Source organism: Ctenopharyngodon idella, chromosome 8, assembly GCF_019924925.1.
Source record: "Ctenopharyngodon idella isolate HZGC_01 chromosome 8, HZGC01, whole genome shotgun sequence".
Classification (NCBI taxonomy): domain Eukaryota; kingdom Metazoa; phylum Chordata; class Actinopteri; order Cypriniformes; family Xenocyprididae; genus Ctenopharyngodon; species Ctenopharyngodon idella.
This window is the reverse complement of record NC_067227.1, coordinates 27,799,316-27,816,000: the sequence shown is the minus strand read 5'-3', so window position 1 is coordinate 27,816,000 and position 16,685 is coordinate 27,799,316. Positions and strand designations below refer to the sequence as shown.

General features: G+C 37.0%; 1 protein-coding gene across 5 annotated transcripts in view; it reads right to left on the bottom strand.

Moving 5' to 3' along the window:
* The window catches only part of dab2ipa (DAB2 interacting protein a), a 113,399-nt gene that overhangs the window by 51,656 nt on the left and 45,058 nt on the right, over window positions 1-16,685 (bottom strand). For 4 of the 5 annotated variants that reach the window (XM_051902980.1, XM_051902978.1, XM_051902977.1 and 1 more), the window contains exon 3: window positions 7,562-7,680. In XM_051902980.1, the coding sequence (XP_051758940.1) occupies window positions 7,562-7,680 (119 nt within the window). Of the gene's footprint in view, window positions 1-7,561; window positions 7,877-16,685 lie in introns of those variants that run through there. The other variant, XM_051902985.1, reaches the window with a different exon arrangement.

Sequence of the window (16,685 nt, the reverse complement as noted above, 5' to 3'; positions counted from 1 at the left end):
CATGAAAAAAAACATAACAATCAATTCAATAACCAGTGAAAGTCCTTGGCCAATCATAGAAATGCTCTGAATGAGCACGACAGTCATATTCATAGCTGATATCTGAGGTTGTTGGAGGGTCACAAGCAGAAATGTAGTGCAGATTTTAGTGGGGTAGAGACAGCAGAAACCAATAAAAACAGAGGTGGGGGGATAGAAAGACTGTCAGATAGATGGAGTACTGTGGGGGAAGACAGGGTGAGACAGAGACAAAACGAGAGGGATAGACGGACCGAAGGAAGCGAGGATGTACAGCTCTGCCGTGGGTGTTTCTCTGTGTGGAATGCAGGTTTGAATTTAATGAGGCTAATCCATTATGGGCAGACTGCCACAGCCCTCACATCACACATGTCTTCAAACCAAACCCAATCACCATCCTGCACCCGCTTGCTGCACCCTTCCCCCATCTCCTGGGACGCCACATACTGAGGGACAGTGGTTTCCAGTGTGCCTTTAATCAATATGAGTCAATAGTGACGACTTGCGCATGTATTATTGAAGAGGTTGGCTTTTCATAAAGAGGTCCACACATTTCGTTAGAATGAACTAAAATTTTCACATCATTATATTTTCGCAATAGCTGTTGGTCAAGGCTGTTTTTTTAATAAACATTCAGGCAGAGGCAAAGCTGTCAGATAATATGTAATAAATGTTGTAATTTTATACAATTATGAATTCATTAGCTGTAGTGCAATACAATAGTTTAAAATTTTACATTACATTTTACAGTTTTGCAGTTCCACAAAGTGCAGTTCTTTCATAATAGTTTTTCTATAAATTCAGCTGAAAAACTAATAATAGGTTATTTAATGGGAGGTTTCAACCCATATAATATGATAATGTGGCCCTCTATCTACCTTATTTTTCAATGCAGAAGTAAGGTGTTTTCTGTGAACGTGTGAGGGTATAGGGAAATGACGAGAAGAATATCCATGTACAGTAAACTGTAAAACTGTTTGCGCTACAAACTAATGTGTTTACAATTAAGACAATACATTAAAATAATATGGTAAAAAATACCAATTTTGCAATATTAAGCCACATAACAGGCTGTTTTGTACAGCTAAAAATAACTGGAAGCGAATGACACCGGAAGCAAAACACATTAAAATTACAAATGGCCGCGCCCGCTCTTAACTGAAAAATAAGGTGGATTGGGCCAACATGTCTTAAAGGAACAGTATGTTTCTCCTGGTCAACAATGGTAGAAATATTAGACTTTAGGTTTCTACTAGACTATTAGATGGTAAAAGACTTTAGGTTTGTGACTATTGTATGCAGAAACTGACTTTCAAATAAATAATTTCTCAGAAATATTCACTGGAGTGAAAAGTGTGACAACTATCCCAATATCTCCAATATTGAAATACATGACTGCTAGTTTAGTTTTCTGCGGATCCAACAAATACACTGATAGCACACATACATCTATTCCAAGTCTTCAAGTTTTCATCTGAAATGTGCAATTTTTAGAGAGTTTGCATCTTCAGTCTATTGCTAAAATGTTTCCTGACGGATGTCAGAATGGCTTTACAGATGTTTTTGTGACACTTCTGATCTCAAATCCTTTTAAAGGTGTTTATCAAAAGTTTGTACACAAATATGGTGCTTAAAATACAACACAATGCTTTCCAAATGATGCTCTTTCACAGACATCTTGGGGAAGTATGCATGCTTACTGGGGTATGTACATTTCACACATCGATTTGTGACCATGAGACGATCTGCGGTGGAATTCGCAGGTCACTAAGTAAACAAAATAACATAACAGCTTCTGATTACTCCATTCATCTACAGAAGAAAGACAAAGACACCCCCCCACACACACACAAACCCAGAGAGAAATGAAGACAGGTAATCTGTGGAGTAGGGTGCACACTAAAACACTGGCACGCCCTGGGCGAGCATGTCTCTTGGTATTAGTGGAGTGCAGTAAGGCCATGCATTCTCTCTATTACAAGACTCCTAGGCCTGTAATTAAGTGGGACATGGCAAAACAGCCGTCAGCGAGAAGGGAGGCTGACCTGGAAACCACACTCTGTCCAAAAGGATGATGCAAGAGACCCTTAAAAAAACAACAACATGACGCTTCAGTAATTGGTTTCAAGCAGCATGTCTTTAAAAATAAAGCAATTTGCAGCTATAACTCTTAATAAATTTACAGAAGTGCAAGCCAGAGGTGAAGAAGAAGGCCTTTGCCGAATGAAAACATGCTTTGAATAGCGCTATCCATCACGCTGCTGAGACGACACCACCTCCTTTATTTCTCGTTCAATTACATGAGGATGAAGATATCTCACTGCCGTTATTGTTCAGATAATGGTTGTTGGGGAAACAAAAAAAGAGTTCAAATCAATAGGTAAAGCCCAATGTCCTTTTCAAAGGCTGTAATGTAAAGAGATCTCCTAAGGCTGAATGTCATGTGTTTTGTCTTTAGGTGTCAGTTTGATCTCTCCACTTGGACATGTGACAATTCATGACATCTAAATTCATGACAATTTAGAATATTTTTTATATAATATTTTAAAATAAATATATTTTTTTTCCAAATAATATTACAATATATATCATTACATAATGCACTGAAATGTCAAACTATATTTTCATAATTTAATATATAACAAGTACTGCTTTCTTGTACACACTACTGTTCAAAAGTTTGGGGTCAGAAAGATTTGTTTTTTGTTTTTGTTTTTTTTTTTTTAAGGCTCACCAAGGCTGCATTTATTTGATCAACAATACAGTAAAAAAATAATTAAGTGAAATATTATTCTATTCGAATACATTTTAAAATGTCATTTATTCCTATGATGGCAAAGCTGAATTTTCAGCATCATTACTCCAGTCTTCAGTGTCACGTGATCCTTCAGAAATCATTCTAATATGCTGATTTGATGCTCAAGAAACTATTATCGATGTTTAAAACGATTTATTCAGGATTCTTTGGTTAAAAGAAAGTTCAAAAGAACATATATTTGGAATTGAGTTTTTGTAACATTTAATGTATCCTTTGTTAAATAAAAGTATTAAGTTATTTAAAAAAACATACTGACCCCAAAACTTTAAATGGTAGTCTAAGTATGTTATTTTTCCATGTCAACTTCTTTCCGAGCTTAATAAGCACAGACACCTATAAGTCATACATAATGTGACACTACTGACGCATAATTTACAAAATTCACCTTATAGTAGCATTAAATAATGTTGTTTAATAACTTAAATTAATGGAAATTATTATTGCTTCCCAAAATATTTAACTACACAAAATTAGCATTTTCTGCCTTCCACTATAAAGCAAATCAACTTCCCTTTCATGCTATTTCTGCATTTTGTCAAAAAATCTTTTGGAGTGGCCAGTTAAGAGCTTAAAAGCTTATTCTTCACCTAAAAGGACATCAGATATCTAAATGGAAGCTTTTATAGAGTTAAAAGGTAAAAAGGTAAAATATGCACTATAATAGAGTCCATAAAGGATAAAACCGCAGATTCCACATACTGATGCTGGCCATCAGTGCGAAACAGAACAACACTGTTCAAGATAATGTCCTCTACAAGCAGAATGATGCTAAAAATAAAATGCAATAATTCAATCCAATGTCATGCATTTTTAACAACCTAAATTTATGACTGTAAAAGGCTAAATCTGTGAAAATAGATTAAGCAGATCAAGTCGGTAATTTCTGCACCACTCTTAGCTCCAAAAATTGCAAAAATAACATCTATTTTCCAAACTCTAAGAAACCCTTCAGCTCCGCCCCTTCTCTCATTGGCCAGACCAAAAGATTGTTCCGCTCCCAACTCACACCATTGGTTAACATGTTAAATAAAGAGAGTAATGATGGCTTTGATGTTTATAATCAACCTATAGGTGTATTTACAGCACATTAAACGGGAAAAAAGTGTTATATCAAAGAAAAATACAGACTTAATGAGGGGGGAAAAAAACTAAAAATGTGGCAAAAAAAATAAATAAATTAGAGTAAAAAACACAAACCAAAAATCTAAGTCATATATAAGAAAGAAAATAGAGAGACCATCGGGAACTGACTGGGTCTTGAAGAGTAGGGGAGGGATTTAAAAAACATCATTAAATTTTGATTAAAAACTATTAAGACAAAAAAAAATTTCTTTGGAATAACGTGGATGATTTGTACACAAAAAGACCAGGAAAGCAAACTAAACTTGAAAGCAAAGAAAAACAAATAGATCCAATTTCACTAAATATTAGACTGGAAAATACTACGGAGGTGATAGACCCTGAACTACACAACATCGACTCGAGCTTTGCAACCATCAGGTCCAGGCAGGCTGAACAGATACGTCTGTGTGAAATGACCCTTAACTTACTGTGACTGGCAGAACCCAGTCAGGTATGAAGTCTTCCACAGCATCTGAAAAGCAGTATGTGCATGTCATATCCAGCTCACACACCTTGGTGCCATGAAGCTGATGGTCTCCCTCCCAGGATAATATGCTGCTCTAATGAGGCATAAAATCTCTGGACAAGCAAGGCCATTTTTTCCTGCTACCACCACAGCAACACAGAAGCACAAGGTTGACGGTGAGCTGTGGAGAAATCTTTGGCGCGGTTGCTATGATATCCACAGGACTGTAGAGTGACTCAACAAATTCCCATGTAAGAGATTGTGCTCTTGAGATTCTCTTCTGGGTAAATGAAAATACTTTCCCACACAACACACATATAATACGAAGAATAAAGGAAGTCAAGGCACATTTTTGTAGTAAACAGACGAATATCAGACTCAAAACTGAGCATTCATTCAGTCATCATTTATCACTCTCATATCGTTTCAAACCTGCATGAGATTTTTTTCTTTTTTAAAAGTCTAACATTTGCAGAATATTCCACTCTTTTCATTATAACGAAAGTTAATGGAACCATAAAACGCACCATAAAAGTACCACAAAAGTGTCTAATAACTAATGGCACCAGATTTTATTTGAGATAAACAACTGAGTGGAAAATTATCAGGCAATAGTGGCTTAAATTTCACAGAGCTATTGTATGGCTTCAGAAGACTTGGAATATAGCCGTGTGAGTCATATGGACTTTCTAATGACACTTTTATGGTGCTTTTTTGTCACTTTGGAGCTTGACATGCCCATTACTTTTTATTACAAGGAAAAGAATAGCCAGTATATTCACCATAGGGTTTGGAATGAGATGAGGATGAGAAAATAATAAAATAAATTTTCGACACATTTGTTGAAAGGTACAACAGGGTGATGACAGGAAATAATGGGTCAACAAGCAGAAGCCAGATTCAAACTCATATTGCTAACTGCTAACCGGTCATATGAAATTTTTATATCTCAGAGGATCTCTGATATGCTTCATTTGAGTATCAACGTTCTCTACAGTTTCCTATAGGAGGAATAAAAATAGAATGACAATGAGACAAATGATGACATACAATAAAAGCATAGAGCAATAAACGTGGATGTGTAACAGAGGCTAGCTAGTAAGAGCCATGCAGGTAAACCTCACTCCCCTGATTTAGCGTCCTTGTTAGTGTGCCCGCCTCTCGTGCTGGAGAGGCCGGTTCAAGTCCCGCTCGGAGCGGGGCAAGAAAGACTGGAGGGGTTACATTGATGCCGTGACGCGAATGGAAGTGAGGTTTAGGGGGGTGAGTGTAACGGAGGCCAGTTAGTGAGCGCTGTGGAGGTAAACCTCACTCCCCTGATCTAGCGTCCTTGTTAGTGTGCCTGCCTCTCGTGCTGGAGAGGCTGTTTCAAGTCCCGCTTGGAGCAGGGCAAGTAAGACCGGAGGGGTTACATTGGTGCCGTGACGAGAATGGGAGTGAGGTTTAGGGGGGTGAGTATAACGGAGGCCAGCTAGCAAGAGCTGTGCAGGTAAACCTCACTCCCCTGGTCTCAAGAGGCGCACTAGCGACTGATGCTAGAGGCTGTGGTCTTTAGTGTCCTTGCTAGTGTGCCCACCTTTCGTGCTGGAGACGGTGATTCAAGTCCCGCTTGGAGCAGGGCGAGCAGGACCAGAGGGGTTACATTGGTGCCGTGACGTGAACGGGAGTGAGGTTTAGGGGGGTGAGTGTAACGGAGGCCAGATAGTGAGAGCTGTGCAGGTAAACCTCACTCCCCTGCTAGCGACGGATGCTAGAGGCTGGAGTCTTTAACGTCCTTGTTAGTGTGCCCACATCCCATGCCAGAGACACTGGTTGGAGTCCCACTCGGAGCAGGGCAAGTAGGTCCGGAGGGGTTACACTGGTGCCATGACCCGAATGGGAGTGAGGTTTAGAGGGCTGAGTGTAACAGAGGCCAGATAGTGAGAGCTGTGCAGGTAAACTTCACTCCCCTGATCTCAAAAGGCACACTAGCAACTGATGCTAGAGGCTGTGATCTTTAGCGTCCTGGTTAGTGTGCCCGCAACCCATGCCAGAGACACCGGTTCGAGTCCCGCTCGGAGTCGAACTGGAGGGGTTCCAATGGAAAAGTTTGAATAATTTGGTCTTGAAAGAATTTGTGAAATATTTAAGTTTGCAAAAAGATCTCAGACTTTTGATTGTAGATTTTGGTATCTTTGTAAATATGAACAGAATTTTAAATGATATCTCAAACTAAGGGAAACATGCAAGAAAAATCAGGAAAATAATCTGAGAAGCACTGAGATCTCAGCAAGCCTCCATTTGTGGCTCATTTAATTTTACTGCACAAGGAAAAAATGTTTTCGTAAAGAAGTAAAGTTAAGAGATATCATTTTCCACAGTGGTAAAGTTAGTAGCCAGTCCTCCTTCTGAATAACATATAGACTCAAACGCAACTGCAATATCATCTGAACTCTTTGACTTTACCATCCACCATGAACTCTGTTCACTTCTATGCACATTGCTACAAGCAATGCACACTGACCTGAGGCTAGAAAACAAACTGCTGCGCATAGGTCACTGTATTGAAGTCACATCAAAACAACATATGGACCCAGCATCCCGGAGCCTGATATTTCTTCTCTTGACAACCTGCACAACACGCAAGGAGCCGAATATTTCACAAGCATCTCTCGCAAATTAGACTGTGGCCAGACCATTTATCCTGCGAGTAATCCAATTCATTTCTCACTCTGTGATCCCTATTCATGGGGGAGAAAGATGACTCAGACATTTTAGCACTGCAATAAGTGACTCTAAACAATCCTAATAGAGATGAATAGAGAGGCTAAACATTCAGAGAATAACGTGATGAATGTTGTAGGAGATATGGCAAGCTGCAAATAGAGATGTTGCACTTAGACCATACAAGAGGAGATCTGTTCATCAACTTGTTGGCACAAAATCAAAATATTAACGTTAATTAGAAACACAGAGTGATTAAAAACAACATGAATTGTATAGGGCACATCAGAAAGGATGTACTGACAGCTGCCAATGTGATGGTGGATTCATGGTGTTGGATGAATAAAAAATAATAAAGCAACAACAGGAAGGCGTAAAAGATTCTAAACTGCAACGCAAAGCTACAAGCAACAAAATCGACGGTTCCACCTTACCTGTCATTCTCCGCGCTCTTGAAGCCCGGTAAGATGTTCCTGAAGCTGCTGTGGCGGTCGAGCTTTGGTTGGCTTTTGGTGCGTTTAATGGAACCCTTCAGTCTGCGGCTCAGAAAGCCCTGTACAGGAAGTCAGAGGAAAGGACTGTATTACACTCACAGATTCATTAACCACTGGAGCAGCTGCATGTGAAAACTGACGCTCGGCTTTTCCCGTTCTGTTTGTTCTTTCCTCCCTCTCGCTCTCCTCTCATCCGTAGCGTTTGGTTGAGCTGTGCATAGCTGCGCGATTGGTGCGGCACACACATCTGCTCGCAGCGCTGGGCTGAAGGAGCTTCACTGATGTGATACTCCCCTCAAAGCCGCTGTTACCATGGAAACTGTTGGCTGGCATGGAAAGGGGGAAAAAATACTGGTGCACTGCAAGTTCATAGGGGGAGAGCTGAGCTGGTGCTTTTCAGAGGCTGTACAGATTAGAACAAGATTAAAAGGACTTGAGTTATTCTTGAAAGACCAAAGTCTGTCTGAGTGAGGTGCTTGAAACATTGAGAAGGGGAAAAACCGTGCATTTCTCAGGCATGTTGATGCAATTAATGGGTAGGAAATCTGAATCAAGGCCTCATGCATGAAATGAATGAATGGCTGATTGATCTTAATAAACCACTTAGTGCCTGTTGTTGCTCAACAACCGATTAAGGGGCTAACAGGAACAAACAAAGTCAAATTTTTGAATGCAATTTCTGGAATGGATGGATGGATGGATGGATCTATCTATCTATCTATCTATCTATCTATATGACACATAGTTGGTTAAAGTGCTCATCTGAAATGCAGAAATCAGATTATTTGCTTGAAACTAAAAAAATTCTGTAATCATTCTACCTATATGACCCTTTACCATTTCTTTATCACATTTGCTAATAAATATTGCAGTCCTCATCATATTCCTATTGAGTTACAACTAGGCAACAAAATGGATCTGGGGCAAAGGTTAGTCCCATGTGGCTTCTTATACTCAAATGAAACTATCCCAAATGGCATTGTGTTAGGCTACCATTCAACTTGGTGTCTATGTGTACAACCAATTTATTCAATGGACAATGTTGATGCTGAAATCTATAGATCCTATATAATGCCACATTTATAATACATCTTATAAAAATTAACTATAACTTATAATTATGAAATGTAAATGTAAACATGTCCATCCAGTGAGAAGGCTGTCTGTAGATCTTTGAAAAATTACACAAATCTCTAAACTCACTTATTGACCGAAGCTGACAATTTTATAATGGCCAAGTATCAGCAGATATAGACATATGGTAAGTGAAGATTTTTGTTTTTTATGAGATGTCCTGACTTAACTGTTCTCAATAGGTTAGCTTTAAGACATCTTATCAAAACATCTACAAAGAATATTTTCACCCTCAGGTGTAATTTAAATTTTTCAGTTTTTTCGGGGCATTTTTCACAAACTTCCAGATGGAATTATTCATTGAGCCTGTCAGGGAGAAGGAAGAGCTCTGTTTGATGATGCTGTTGTTTGGAGGAGACGTGTAACTGGAGGCTGCAGCCGCAGTCTGGATCAATGACAACGCAGTCTGCAGAGCTCCACTCCTGAAACAAACTCAAGCCGTGTAGTGATTCTGCATCTTTCAATTAAACAATACGCCGAGAAGCATCTACAGCCAATTATATCTTAATCACGTGCATTTCCTTATGTTTTTCACTGAATAATGAATTCTTTACTACAAAACTTGTTTTATGTGTGAAACTCGACATTGTCACAAATATCTAATAAGCCAGATATTAACTGCTCTATATATAATCTGTCAGAAACTGGTTGGATTCACTTCTTACTATTAACTAGTTGCTTATTAGCATGCATATTACTAAGATATTGGCTGTTTATTAGTACTTATAAAGCACATATTAATGCATTATTCTGCATGAACATATTCTACATCCCTTAATCCTACTCAATAACTAAACTTTAAGAACTACCTTACCAACTATTAATAAGCAGTAATTCGGAGTTTATTGAGGCAAACGTCATAGTTAATAGTGAGAATTGGACCCTAATCTAAAGTGTGACCAGAAGTTTGGTTAAAGATCATGAAAATAAACTTTTTTGTGCAAAACATGCATTTGGAAAGTAGTCAATTTTAACTTTTAAACGCAATTTTTTGGCATTCAGGATCACACACTATTCTAGGCCTAACATATGCGGTTATGTTGGCATCATGTCTCAGTAATAAGCTCTGTCAGCTGTCAAAAGGCTGAAGGTCTGCAGATTCCTTTACGTCTATTGTGTGCATGTACTGAATTCCTGTAATGCTTAGCTGCTGAGCCTGCATTCCCAACCTCCTCTCATCTCCCCCACTTCTCCCCCTACTCCTGTAATCTTTTATGCTTGGCCTCTCTCTGCCCTCTTGTGTCCATGCTTGTGAGTTTGTGTCTGACAGCTTTAATTGTGTGGCTGTCTGTTTGCATCTGTATGCATCCCAGACATGGCATGAAACATTTTGAGGCTGATAAACATTGATTTGAAGGCCCTGCTTACATTTGTATAACCTGGTTCTTACTTTGTAAGACTGCAGAAGGCTAAGCTCTGTCCTGACCCCCACATGGCACTGTTAGGCCGTTAGTCACACCAGTGCTAGTGAAGAAAAGATCCAGGGCTCTTTTCCAAAACCTTGTGAGACGTCTACATAGACAGCATTTATTTAGTCAATATGAAGACTGTTCCAAAAGGTAAGCTGCAAAGTCTTTTGAGTCTTCACTTTTGAGGTATTGTTTCATCTGAAGTCAAATTGCAATGTTAGTGAAGGTTTTGTGTACTAGAAATTGTCATAGTATTTGTTTAATTTTCCAGGAAAATATCTAAAGATTCTTGAAATATAAATGTACAAAAGTCAATTAAAATCTAAATTAAAATTAAATATAATTTTATATGTTTTACAGGGAAAAAAGGAAAACTATTTCAGAGTTCTGTTATGATAAAGCTCTTTAATGGGTTAAATCCCTATTCCTAGTCTGAAATTGTGTCTTGACAAGTAATAAGCCAGTCCTGTTATAACCAGTAGAACTGAGATCTTATTGTGCCAATGCACCAAGGTTACAAGATAAACATTCTTGGAAGACATCTAATTTAAGATGAAATATTTTAAGAGGCCTCTTATGCCAGGTCTTTCACATGTCTCCTTATGCCAAGCACACACTACAAGACTGTAGCTTGCAATTAAATTAAAAACTCACAGTTTGGCAAATGGTTTTCCTGTTTTAAGAATAAATCTAACAAAGTGAGGTTTATATTCAAAACAAACATTTTGCCAATGGGTTAAAAAAAAAACAAAAAAAAACTTATACTTATAGATACACTCTGAAAACAAGTCTTAATATCTTATTTATTTTATCTTGTTTCATGGACGTTTAAATATTTTTTACTGGAAAATGAGATAAAAATACTGAACACTGAGCAGAAAATGTATCCCTTCAATGCAAAAAAAAAAAAAAAAAAAAAAAACCTTTTTGAATGGATTTCCAGTTGAAACATCTACAAACCTTTGAAACAGGATAAAATTAAATATAAAAGCAAAATATATTAAGACTTCTTCTCATATTTAAAAAAAAATTGCTGTTTAAGTGTATTTTTAGTGCTGTCAAATCGATTAATTGCGATTAATCACAAACAAAAGTTTGTTTACATAATATATGTGTGTATAAATATTATACAGAGACATATTTATAAATAATAATATATAAATGTAATTATATATACACACACACATTATGTAAACAAACTTTTATGTTAGATGCGATTAATCACGATTAATCGATTTGACAGCACTAATTTTTTTTTATTATTATTGCACTGGCAAATTTTTCACTTGTTTTACACTTGAAACAACATTCTCATGAAACATTCTCAACAAGAAAGCCAAAATACCACAAAACCAGTCATAAGTAGCATGGGTATATTTGTAGCAATAGACAACAATTCATTGTACGGGTCAAAATGATCGATTTTTCTTTTATGCCAAAAATCATTAGGATATTAAGTAAAGATCATGTTCCATAAAGATATTTTGTTCCTACAGTAAATATATCAAAAATGTATTTTTGTGAGTGGATATGCATTGCTAACGACTTCATTTGGACAACTTTAAAGGTGATTTTCTCAGTATTTTGATTTTTTTTTTTTTTGCACCCTCAGATTCCAGATTTTCATAGTTGTATCTCAGCCAAATAGTGTCCTATCCTACCAAACATACATCAATAAAAAGCTTATTTATGCAGCATTCAGGTGATGTATAAATCTCAACATCAAAAAATTGACCCGTATGACTGGTTTTGTGGTCCAGGGTCAAAAGTATGATGTTCTTTATTAAAGTTTTTTTTTATTTTTTTTTTACTGGAAAAAACAACAAAAACTACTCATCAACAATACTTTTTGGAGTGTTCACCCCTTGTGCAGCTCAGAAAAGCCATGTCTTCTATGACAACACTAGTTTGTGATATAATGAGCAAAATCACAATTTCTTTTACAGTGTGAAAACAAGTTCTTTGGGTTCAGTCTACCATGAAGGCACTTAGCATAACAGCCGTTATCGAACATGAGAAACACGCTCTCAGATAACAACTAAACAAGACTCCCAACTGCAGCGAGCCTCTGCTAAGAGCCTGAATGTGTCTGAGCATCTGCTGAAACAATACATCTAATGTCATTATCTGTTGTTCGCAGCCAGACAGTCTAGCCTGAGCCTTAATGCAGAGGAGCCCACAGCCTGAAGCTGCCTGCTCTGCATGAGAACCAGGGCCTGTGGGGAAATCCTTAACCCTGGGTTCCTAACGATCATGTCTGCATATATCACCAGAGCAAGGTATTGGATTTCTCCCAGGGTTCTCAAAGTGGTCCACACAGCATGGGGGCGCACTTTTGCCCTTCCTCCTCCTGTTCCGACAAGCCTGGGATCCTGATCAATTAGCGTGGATCCGGTTCGGCGTACTTGCACGAAAGGCTCTGTATCGCCTGAGACAGCGGGACTCTCTTGTGGCCCCGCAGGAGCCAAATACACAACTCATCGGCATGCACGAGGGGCGTTCACGTTCAAGCATGCTTACAAACACAGTGCTCATTCTGTCTTGCATCAGTTAATAGATCCTGTCATTAGTTTAGCTCTGTAATTAAGCAAAATGGGTGAGCTGAAAGCAGTGGAATAACTGTTTATCTTAGGTTTCTGGTAGGGGGTAAACTGTAGAGGCAGACTGATGCCAATATTTGAATGCAACAAGTACCACTGGAAAATAAATATACAGGCCTTAAAGAGAATTAATGAAGTGCATATACATGAGTGTTTCTTCAACTTTAGGCACAATTATGTCCAATGACTTGATTTTTTATTCAAACTAACAGATTTCTCAATAAATGATCACAATCTATCATGGACTATAGCGGAAACTTTTTGTCATACAGTCTTCAATTAGTTTTGCTGCTTTTCAACAGTCTTTTTTTAATATACACTACCATTTAAAAGTTTGGGGGCAATAAGATTTTTATATATTTTTTAAAACATTGTTATTTTGTGGAAACCACAATATTTTTTTCCCAAGATTTTTTGATAAATAGAAAGTTCAAAAGAACAGCATTTGTTTGAAATGGAAATATTTCACAACAATTTAAAAGTCTTTTAATGCATCCTTGCTGAAAAATAATTAACTTCTAAAAAAAAATATTATTAATCATTATATTTTTATTAGTGCGGCAAATGATTAATCGTCATTAATCGCATCCAAAATAAAAGTTATTTTTTTCATAATATATGTGTGTGTACTGTGCATAATTATTTTGTATATTTGAATACACATACATATATATTTAAGAAATATTTGCATGTATATACTGTATATATATTTATATAATTTATATTATATATAAAAATAAATATTTTATATATAAATATAACGTAAATATAACACATGTATATATTTTTTTCTTAAATATATACATGCATGTGTGCATAATTACATAATTATTACATACATATTATACACAGTACACACATACATTATGTAAAAACAAACTTTTATTTTGGATGCGATTAATCGCAATTAATCGTTTGACAGTATTAATTTGTATATATTAAAAATAAATGTGATTCAATATTTAAAAAATAAAAATTACAGCTTTTCCCAGCGTCATTTCCACCACATCAAAAAATGTTTAAAGTTAATATTGCTTCATTTTTTTATTTTTTATTGTGAGACACAGAATGCTAATTGTAAAAACAAAATAATTTACCATTTTATTTAAAAATAAAAAAAATGGAATGGAAATTACATTGTGGTAAAAAAAATTATTACTTTTATTACAATTATATGCTGTTGGACGTTGTTAATGGACAAAAACAAACAAACAAACAAACAAACAAACAAACAAAAAAAACTAGTGAGAGTGTAAAGAGTGTGTCTTAAGACTGGGCCAAAAGTGGCCATTGTTAAAGAAATTCATTTGCTTAATCAACTTGTAAATTACTATATTGCTATTGCTAAAATTGACTAAATTACGACATAGACTGCAAGTTATACTGAAGCGAAAGTTCGGCCTCCCAAATCTAAACTAGCTGGCTCAATCAAATCATGATTAAACCTGTGATCTATATTGGCATCATGGTAACCTGTCCCAATTGAGTTGTACACTAGCAGTACAGTAGATCGGTAAGGATGTGTTCTTACACAACAGCTCATCAACTCTGCAACCTACTTCACTGTGAAGGACACGAGGGGGAAATATTGCCCTTCTCAAGAGGGTGTGCAACAAGCACAGGAAAGCGTGGGCACTGGTGCTGCTGAGCAGTAGTTCCACATTGCAGCTAAATGCAGCAAGATTCGCTTCCCATCTGTCTCATTTAAAGCATGAATCAACCAGGACTGATTGCATCTCCTCCAAGGACTGTTCCCCATTAGACGCCCATTGAGGTCTATAAACCGATGGCTTAACTCTATCAGTGTGCCTAATCCTTCTCTCCTCTCGGGCTGACCCGAGGATTCAGAGCCAGCTGTGGCCGCGTCGCTCACTTATCTGCGAAGAGAGTCATTAGGACCGGTGCTTCTCGCCCTAGGCAAGAAGAGCACAACGCAGCAGCAAAAACATGCTGTCTCTCCTCAGGGTGCGTGATGACACCTGCTTTATCCGACTAGCAACAACTGCTGGGATTAACCTTGTAACTGAGTTCAATAAACTGCAGTCAGGAGTTAGTCGACAAGTGCAGTCCAGTGCCCTTTGCTCCACTAATCTCGACAAACAGAAAGTCAGAAAAGCTGTGTGTGTCACGCTATGACTGTAATCCACAGTAAACACTTTCTATGCTGTAAAGTGTGGCCTAGTGGCTAATGATGTGAGAGATAATCTATGAAGTGTCACCTTTAGTAAGGCCCTTAATCATAGGTTACTCTGAACGGGTAATGGTGTTTTCACACTTGGCATGTTTGGTTCGATTAAAACGAACCCTGGTGCGATTGCTCTGTTAGTGCGGTAGTTTAAAACAGAATGCAAGCCTTGGAGAAAATGCATAGATTAACGTTGTGTGAAAATGTGGAGAGTGTGAAAACAAAGGTGCCTCTTAAATATAATCTACAGGTATCGATTTTTTACGCGGTGCATCGATACATCATATCGTTAGACATATAATCAATGTATCGTTCTATATCAGCGTATTGTAACACCCCTAAATGTAACTATTTCAATTACTTTCAATTAAAGTAATGTAAATGATTACATTTGGTTACTTTTCTAAATTTCTAATAAATGTTTTCAACTGTTAAACATTTAAACCAGGCAAGGTTAACCTTACAGTACTCAATACTGATTACTGTCAGACTTTAAAAATCCTTCATCACGTGAATTAAGATTATAATAATTTAGTTTGAAAGCATAGCCATCACAAAATCAGACTTTAGCACCTCTTTTTACTTTGAAATCATTCTGAGGTTAAATGCAGATTTAAAATATAGTAAGATATAGTTTAATAGCTATGATATTTTTGAATTCAAATCTTTGCATGGCTATGACAGGAAACACTGGCATCTAACAATGCCTTGAAAAAAACAGTTAATCTTAAATAATAAAGCATAAGGCATTGACATAAACCCAAATAGGAAATAAAACAGTTATTGAATAAGCATGTGTCCTATTCTGTGTCCTAAACTCCTGAAACATTGGAGTCTCATATTTTAGAGCAGTCAATGCAATTTGGGAAAGAAATCAATTAAACAAATTAATATTATTCAACATATCCTAGCTTTTTACAGAAAATATTCAGATGTAATCGTTAACATTTTCATAAGTAACTGTAATTTGATTACACATTTTTTCTTAGTAACTGTAATGGATTACAGTTACATTTATTTTGTAATTAAATTACGTAACTCCGTTACATGTAACTAGTTACTCCCCAACACTACCCGCAGGTTACTAGTGTGTAACATGCCCGCTGCATGCAATGCTAGTATTGTTTATGTTACAATTACAAACATACAATGGGTAAACGTTTGAACACATTTGACTGTAAATACAGTCTAATTGACTAAATGTCTGCAGTTATAGTGGGTACGGAAAGTATTCAGACCCCCTTAAATTTTTCACTCTTTGTTATATTGCAGCCATTTGCTAAAATCATTTAAGTTCATTTCTTTTCCTCATTAATGTACACACAGCACCCCATATTGACAGAAAAACACAGAATTGTTGACATTTTTGCAGATTTATTAAAAAAGAAAAACTGAAATAAGTATTCAGACCCTTTGCTGTGACACTCATATATTTAACTCAGGTGCTGTCCATTTCTTCTGATCATCCTTGAGATGGTTCTACACCTTCATTTGAGTCCAGCTGTGTTTGATTATACTGATTGGACTTGATTAGGAAAGCCACACACCTGTCTATATAAGACCTTACAGCTCACAGTGCATGTCAGAGCAAATGAGAATCATGAGGTCAAAGGAACTGCCTGAAGAGCTCAGAGACAGAATTGTGGCAAGGCACAGATCTGGCCAAGGTTACAAAAAAATTTCTGCTGCACTTAAGGTTCCTAAGAGCACAGTGGCCTCCATAATCCTTAAATGGA